General features: G+C 30.0%; 2 protein-coding genes across 3 annotated transcripts; both read left to right on the forward strand.

Annotated features, from left to right (window-relative positions):
* Positions 329–1,948, forward strand: LOC104707935 (transcription factor MYB86). Of its 2 annotated transcripts, XM_010424395.2 has the most exons (4): positions 331–651; positions 757–886; positions 963–1,374; positions 1,481–1,671. In XM_010424395.2, exons 1-4 carry the CDS (start codon positions 519–521, stop codon positions 1,550–1,552), a joined length of 747 nt encoding a protein of 248 aa, XP_010422697.1. In that variant the 5' UTR covers positions 331–518; the 3' UTR covers positions 1,553–1,671. The 2 variants fall into 2 exon arrangements, with proteins under 2 accessions (XP_010422696.1, XP_010422697.1); XM_010424394.2 differs by having other exon boundaries at positions 329–651; positions 963–1,948.
* On the forward strand, positions 7,295–8,639 carry LOC104707936. The gene is made up of 2 exons (XM_010424396.2): positions 7,295–8,106; positions 8,471–8,639. Exons 1-2 carry the CDS (start codon positions 7,455–7,457, stop codon positions 8,566–8,568), a joined length of 750 nt encoding a protein of 249 aa, XP_010422698.1. The 5' UTR covers positions 7,295–7,454; the 3' UTR covers positions 8,569–8,639.

Below are 8,645 nucleotides of genomic sequence, written 5' to 3' on the forward strand. Positions count from 1 at the left end.
CCATAAGTTACTGAAAAGTGTGACTTTTATGTCCATCCTTGCTATATCAAATATATGTGGGATTAACATTCATTTATAGAAAATTTAAACATACAAAGTCGTATAGATAAATTACGCAATATCAGCAATTAAAGTTTATATAAAATCCGCATTTTACAATCAACTATCATTATTTTTTGTTTTTTAAAGTTATACTATAAATAAATTTATAATCTATAAAAATAAGAAATATATATTAATTAGCTATAGTACAATACTACCAATCAAGAACCAAAATAAAAATATTTGACTCGTGTAACCTTCAACGTACCAAAAACAAAAACCTTATATTCCCCAAATCCTCCTCTCCTTTTCTCATCTTCTCACTTCAAACTCTCTCCATCTCTCTCTCTCTCTCTCACCTCATATTATGAACTAAAGATTTCTCTGAAAGCTGACTTCGAAAGCCTTTTTTGTTAATTTTCTCAAGAAAACATACAAATTGTTCGATCTTTTTTACATATCTATCATAAATATAGATGGGGAGACATTCTTGTTGTTACAAACAGAAGCTGAGGAAAGGACTTTGGTCTCCTGAAGAAGATGAGAAGCTTCTTCGTTACATCACTAAGTACGGCCATGGCTGCTGGAGCTCTGTCCCTAAACAAGCCGGTACATATATATGATTCTTGACTTACGAAAATTGTTTGTTTTTTTTAAAAAATTATGTCTGGTTAATTCGATTCTTGACTTAATTTTTCTTATAAAAACGATTAGGTTTGCAGAGATGTGGAAAAAGCTGTAGATTAAGATGGATAAATTATTTAAGACCAGATTTGAAGCGAGGAGCATTTTCTCAAGATGAAGAAAATCTCATTATTGAACTTCATGCCGTTCTTGGGAATAGGTAACAAAACTTCATACCCTTCTTCTCATCATATCCATATATGTAACTTATATTGGTTTGATTTGGTTCGGTTCAGGTGGTCTCAGATAGCTGCCCAGCTTCCTGGTAGAACCGACAATGAAATCAAGAACCTGTGGAATTCTTGCTTGAAGAAGAAATTGAGGCTGAGAGGAATTGACCCGATTACACACAAGCTCTTAACCGAAATCGAATCCGGTTCAGATGACAAACCAAAACCGGTGGAAAAGAGTCAGCAGACATACAATCACCACCTCGTTGAGACTGAAGGCTCCTCTAGTATCACCACTTGCAGTACTAACCAAAACAACAATAGTGATCATCTATATACCGGAAATTTCGGTTTTCAACGGTTAAGTCTAGAAAACGGTTCAAGAATCGCACCCGGTTCAGACCTCGGTATCTGGAATCCCCAAACCGGAAGAAACCAACATCATCACCATGTCGATGAAAACGTCCCTAGTGCAGTGGTGCTACCCGGTTCAATGTTCTCCTCCGTTTTAACCGGTTACAGATCCTCCAATCTCGGTTTAATCGAATTGGAGAACTCATTCTCAACCGGGCCAGTGATGACAGAGCAGCAGCAAATTCAAGAGAGTAACTACAACAACAACAATTCAACATTTTTTGGAACTGGGAACAATCTGAATTGGGGATTAACAATGGAGGACAACCAAAATCCATTCGCAATATCAAATCATTCAAATTCATCGTTATATAGTGACATCAAATCGGAGACCAATTTTTTCGGTACAGAGGCTACAAATGTTGGTATGTGGCCATGTAACCAGCTTCAGACTCAGCAACATGCATATGGTCATATATAAAAATCGTCTTTGTATATTTATAAGGTGTGTGAATCTTCTTTTTCTTCTCATTTTTTTTGTTTTGTTATTTATTTTGGAAGTGGGTTGTGTGTATATACAGTTTGTGTTATATATCATTTAATTTAACAGTATTGTTTTTTTTTGTTTACATTTAAAAAAAATATTTGATGTGCTTTGTGAAACACAGATTTATGGACTCTGGGATTTTGTTTCTCTATCGTTAATGGATTAATGACATTTATTTCTTACATTTTTGTTCAAATTTATATACCCTTTACATCAGTTTATATCATAATGTTACTTAAAAAATGATATGGTGCTCCTTTTGGTTTAATTCTATCACATATAGATATAGTTTACTCTTCTATACTTCTCCTGTTTTCATATATGTTGTTTTGATGTTTTCACATAAGTTTTATATCTTTTACCATGTCAAAATTAAAGAATTTTTCAAAAATCCAAAACTTCAACACTATAAGTCTCTACATATATATGTTACAAGGAATCAACTTTGGCCCGCACTACAATCATTTCCGCAAGAGATCCACTCTTTCACAAAGTTTTCGATAAGTTCTCTATTCAATTTAGACACTGAGTAATCACGTAGCAAAATAGCTCATCATCATACTCTTTACATTTGCGTCTTTGAAATGTGGATAAAGCAATTGTGAACTAATATGGTTATATATGGGTTCTTGCCGATAAAGATAAACCAGAGATAGCGATATAGTGAAAAGAAATAACAAAAGTGAGGATAAATTAAATCTTTCTATTCCTACCTATGCAAAATTTTAAAATACACTAGTCTAAATTAGCGTATGTTATGCATTTTAACATTTTCAATGGTAATTAGTGTATGTTATACTCGTTGTGCCAGATAAAGAAGAATTCACTTTTTTCGTTGATCTTAATTTCTCGCTCGCAGAATGGTAAAGCAGATAATCTGGCACGACGAGTTCGTTCCGAAGCGCACTTTATTACCTATGTAAACGATGTTTCGTCTCATCGGCTTCCGATCTTCTATGCTGTTGACAAAAAAATGGTAATAATATTTTGTTAAAAAAATAATCTAATGAAACTAATGGACTAAACAAAAGAAACTCGACCATAATTTGACGGAAAAAAAAATAATTCTCTCTTGTAAGTATTGAGGAATCTCTGAGACTAGTATTGGCAATTGAGATTGAATAATTATGGTATTATGTTCTTTTTAACACTTTTTTATATATTGATAGACAAAGCATTTATTCGATTGACTATTGTAACATATTTTAGGTGAAGCTTCTAAAAAAAGGCTAGTGTATCTTTATATAGGGACAACTTTACTACTTTATCTTTTGTTTTCTCACTTTCATTTTAGTTTCACTTTCAATGAACTTAAGGAACAGTTTTTACTTTGGTTGTCTTTGTTTTTTTTTTCCAGTTTTTTTTAAAAATAGTAGACATTATTATTCGTCTTTTAATCCGTCAGCTTTTAGTTTCTACTTACTTCAACTAGTGTTTCTCTTGGATATGGTCAAGTTCTTTACTATTTATAGTTCTCTTTGGATGAACATTAAACTAAAGCTACATTTTGTAACAACGTGTATATACATATGTCATTATGTCTATATTTAGATTTAAAATTAACCAACCCTACATATTAATTTATTTTAGGTTTTTCAGTGGAAGCCCACTAAAGCTTGCATGGGGCTTTAATCCAGAGACTCTAAGCCTGATAAGTGTTGCTTTTTTTTCCTTCTTTTTTTTTTCTTATTGAAACAAAACACAAATATAACTTGTTCACTATAAAGTCAGATTATGCAAGATGAAAAAAGTTTAGTATGCTAATTCTTCAGAACAGTTTCAAAGCCGTCCAAGATTTTTAGTTGATGTATAGTTTTCCATTTTTTGTTAAAGAAGTTAATATATATAAAAGTTACTTGCATTACGAAATATGCAAGATTAGTCTTATTTTGTTCTTCTTGAGTTGACAAGAAAACTAAAGTTCTCCTATATTCTTTTTTTTCTTCTTTTATAATATTTTAGAAACTGACGATATCGAATATATATTTACTTATTTATATCCTTTTCAAGTGTGGATTTCTTAATAATATTATCAATGGCCGTCAATATGTCTTTGTCTTCTAAAAACTAAATCTCAATGCTCTCGTGGGATGCATTGATAGGTTTGCCTTCAATATAAACCTTATTTGGGTCGGTCTTACTCTTACCAACTATTACTTTCATTTATTAAATATACAAATGATATATTATGCTTACATTCTATGAATTAAGTCCGTAAAGAAGGCAACGCTTTGTTGAGACTTTAGTTGCTTTAAACTCGTATATTTGGCATGATCACTATCACACAATATAAATTAAATTATAAGCAATTACAGAACTAAAAAAGAAATCAAATTTATTAAGTAAAAAAAAATGTTATCAAATTGCGTGATTAAACAACTTTTTTCATCTGTCAGTAACGTATTTTTTGTTATTAAAATAAAAATACTTCAAAATATTTCTTGTCTGGACAGCATTCAGCACGTGTGATCTCCATTACTATATAATCAATCATTATATAGTAAATGACACATGTGGGAGACTTAATCTTGGCCGTCCATTTGCCCTCACAAACAGCAAAAGGCCAGACTTTAAATTGAATAAATCGATAGTCCTTAGTCCTTACACAAATAATGTCCTCTTAAGGTATTATTAGCAAAGCTAATATATACATGAACCTTCACTTAATTAGTGTTTTTTTTTGTTTCTTTTCCTTTTCTGAATAGGTCACGAGAAACCAATTCTTTCATGAAAAGATAAAACTTAGCTCCTTACTTTATCAAAAATGATAATAACTAATATGAAAAGTATTTGAAGTTGTCACATTTCATGACATGTGTTGCCATGGCATCATTACATTCTTTTTTCAAAAAAAATAACGTAACGTGATATTTATTACATTTCTCAACGAGAAATAACAACTATAGTTGTCTTTAATTTTGTTATAGAAATAAATTCTGCGATGTACAAACCAAACTCCCTTATATTCCCAACTATATACCTTAATGAAAATTAATAACAATATTAGGATATATCCCGTGCTTTAAGCACGAGTCAACATTTAAAAAAAAAAATAATATAATAATAAAAATTAATTATTTTATTTTAAAAAAAATTATTTTGTTTGAGATAATATTTATTTTTAATTGTTATGTAAATCTATTAGTCTATTTGAATACTAATTATTTTAGAATATTATTATTTTATTTTTGATGTATTATTACAGTTTTATATTGTTTATTTGTTGTATTTGCATTATTATTTTGTGAAATATAAAATAGTAATTTTAATATTATAATTGTGAGCAAATAAAAATTATTAATTCATATGCAGAAAAAGAATATGCATTTTATTAATTATAAGTATTATATGAAAATTCCAAACAATTTGTAAATAAAATAAAATAAAGATGATAGGAGAATCATAATTTGAAATCTTAACAAAATATTCGAATTTAATTACTAAAAATAATTGTATTATATACTTGGATATAAAATCTTAGTTTTTGAAATTCTGATTGGTTTATATATTTTTTAAAAAAATAATTAGTAATTTCATCCATAATTTATTAGAGAGAGAAAATATTTTTTTTAATTTTTTTTAGATTTTTTAATATTTGATCTGTGAATGTATTTATTTTTAATTAATTATATTTATTTAAATTAATTAATTAAACTTAATTATTTTTTTTAATAGTTATTGAATGTAATTTTTTATACATTTTAAGATTAGTTTCATAGATGTACTTCTTAATTAATATAGTAGGATACATACCACTAATAAAAACTGGAAATCTAAAAGGAAAATGCAGTATATAACTAAATCTCATATAATGTTTCAAGAAATGATGTTTGTAAAAAAAAAAAAAAAAAAAAGAAAAAAAAAAAAATTGGGATTTTGAAATATGATAAGGTGTGTCTTGGACAACCTCGTCGTGCGGACTGGTCTTTGGTTCTATCTCTTGCACATATATTACGTGTTGGGAGACGGTTGTCTTGTGTAGTAGCTGGTCAATCTCACTTAGATTAGCATAGACTATTTCTTCTAATGTTCTTTTTTTTAATTACGGTATAGTACTCCTAATTTAGTTTCAATTATCAATGAGTTTTATTGCTAATCCCAAGGTTCCCACCAAATGGATATTCCTAGATGCTTAAATTACAAAATTGGCCTTGTAGTCATGAGCAGGAACGATGTGTGCCACGTGGAAATTGGTAACTCGATTGTTGCTCAAGAATTTGTTTGCATTAAGTAAGTAGATACCAGTAATTAAGTTTATATCAAAGTTACAAGAAGCACATTATTGACTAAAAAATAATAATGATTACTATTGTGTAACATTTTTTCTATGTAATATAGATTATTATCATGCATCTTACATATCAAAGTCAAACGAATCTAGGATGATTGTAGTTAGAGTGGCTGAAATCGTAGACAATATAACATTTGTTTTACTTTATTCTATTATTAGTTCTAAATTAAAAGTCCACCATTTACCAGTATACCATTTGTGTAGTTTCATTTCATTTACCAAACTATATGTTTATTAGAAACAATGTTTTTGTTTATATTTTTATTATCACCTAATAAAATAAGTATTATTAAGTTTGCAGGATAAATTTGAAATTTTTTAAAAATTTTAAAGAAAACCAGAAATTATTGGTTAGGACGAAGTTTGAAATTCAACAGGATATGAGAAAACACATAATTAATGTACTAATTCAAGTTCAAGATAAATTTTCCGACAAATTTGGAAGAGATAATAATACAATTGTCTATCTACGGATTTGGGGTAATGCAACAATATGTATGGTGTGCTACTAATTCAACTTTGACAATACATAAATTCTGATTCTTGTTTAAGAGATTATTCAAATGATAAATTTAAGACGTTGATTGTTTGTCATTTCGAAATTTTCAAAACATATCAAAATTTTTATGAAAGATTTTATAAAAAAATTTCTAAAACATTAGAAAATTAATTATTATATTTAAAAAATCGATGAAAACCCAAAAACCAAAAACGAATATAAGTTAAAAATATAAAAACAGTATCCACATACAAAATTTTCTCTCCAAATTATCACCAAAATCAAAAAAAAAAAAAAAAAAAAAAAAAAANGTGAATGTTATAATATTTTACATAGTCGAAATATATTACGATGGATTATAATGTCGGACATGTAGTTGAAAATCATATATCACAAAGACACAAACTATTAATTTTTTTATTCTATTGCTATTTCTTTAGTTAAAAATTCACCAAAAACAATGTATTAGTCTTATCTTCCATTTTTACCGTTTACCAAATTAAATATCTGTTCTAATTTTCTTTTGTCAAATCTTTATCTTTTGCATATCTTATTTTGGGGTCAAATTGTTAAATCTTTATTATATATGCATCCTTTATTTACTGACATTTCGAAAAATCCAAAGCTCGCTAAGTTATGGAGGGCAAATTTGGGAATTCAAAGAATGACGAGAGGATATATATAAAGGTCTCCATGTCGTCGTTATCTTATTTAATCAAAACATTATAACAAAAAAAACATCCAAAGCTAGAAAAAAAACGGTTCATCGGATTATATATCCAAAGCTAAAAGAAACTATAGAAAACATATATATATATATATATATACACACAATATTACATATCGAGATTATTATTATTGCAAGTTATGGCGTTTGATGAAGATATGAAAATGGCGTCTTTCTTGAGAGAAGAAGAAGAACAGCACTATTCTTCGTTATCAAGACTCTCCGTATGTTCCAACTACGACGGCGACGAAGCCGACGACGAACCTTCTGATTCCGACTATAAACGTGGCGGCGGCGGCGGAGAAGATAATAAGTCTTTGGAGGAGGAGCTTAACTTTTCAGATTCTGATAAAGGTTCAACGGGTTGTCAGTCACTTCCGGCGACACCTCCGAGACGAAGACGACGGCGAGGAGGATATTTGGGGGTGATTTCACCGGTCTCCGGAGATAAAGCTTACGCTAGCGAGAACGAAGTTCAGAAGGAGAGCAAGAATCAGAGGAGGAGGAGGAGGAGGTTGAGACCGGAGTATCCACCGTGGGTTGATAGCATGCGGAGGAGTTACGTTGGAGATGAGCATAGCGGTCACGGTGGTTACGGAGGAGGAGTGGTGGTTGTGACGAGGCCGATAGGAGGAGGGAGGCCATTGTGTATGGATTTAGGAGAAGTGAAAGCTTGTAAAGATTTAGGATTTGAGCTTGAACCGGGTCGGGTTTCGTATTCCGGGTCAACGATGGATACTAGTAGTGGCGGCAACTCTCCTATCTCTTCTAACCACCGCATTTCCAGTCCTGGTTAGTCCCCAACAAATACATCCCAAACAAACAAAGCTTTCTTTTTTCTTTTTCTTGGCTCTTTGTTAAAAATCCAAAAAAACTTTTAAATTTGTCTTTTCTTTTGGTGGATTTATGTGCACTAAAATATCTAAACTTGAATTTGCAAAATGGGGTGAAATTTACTTGTATATATCTCATTAGCATACGTGTGATTTTACTTGTATATGTTTCAAAACTCATGCAGAAAACTTGATTTTTCCCACTGAAATGTACTTAAAAAGGTTTATATATATTTTTTGGCTAATGTAGTTTGTGGTAAAATAATTGAATTTACAGCATTATGATATATGGGTTTAATTTGAAAATTTTGTTTTGTGTTCAGGGGATGATCCTAAGGACGTGAAAGCGAGGCTTAAGGCGTGGGCTCATGCTGTGGCTTTTGTGTCCACTACTCATCATCAACCTCCTAATTCTTTATGATTCCCCCTCTCATACATTTTGTTTTTTTCTCACTTCAAAAACATAAGAAATAACAAAAAAAAAAAAAAAAAAAAAAA

Source organism: Camelina sativa, chromosome 8 (genome assembly GCF_000633955.1).
Source record: "Camelina sativa cultivar DH55 chromosome 8, Cs, whole genome shotgun sequence".
In the NCBI taxonomy this organism is placed as follows: domain Eukaryota; kingdom Viridiplantae; phylum Streptophyta; class Magnoliopsida; order Brassicales; family Brassicaceae; genus Camelina; species Camelina sativa.

What these genes read in the sequence shown, in the direction of transcription:
- LOC104707935 (XM_010424394.2), top strand. Translation starts at nt 519, where the DNA reads ATGGGGAGACATTCTTGTTGTTACAAACAGAAGCTGAGGAAAGGACTT. An exon ending in CTCTGTCCCTAAACAAGCCG is followed by an intron (nt 652 to 756) that starts GTACATATATAT and finishes AAAAACGATTAG; the next exon opens with GTTTGCAGAGATGTGGAAAA. An exon ending in CATGCCGTTCTTGGGAATAG is followed by an intron (nt 887 to 962) that starts GTAACAAAACTT and finishes GGTTCGGTTCAG; the next exon opens with GTGGTCTCAGATAGCTGCCC.
- LOC104707936 (XM_010424396.2), top strand. Translation starts at nt 7,455, where the DNA reads ATGGCGTTTGATGAAGATATGAAAATGGCGTCTTTCTTGAGAGAAGAA. An exon ending in CCACCGCATTTCCAGTCCTG is followed by an intron (nt 8,107 to 8,470) that starts GTTAGTCCCCAA and finishes TTTTGTGTTCAG; the next exon opens with GGGATGATCCTAAGGACGTG.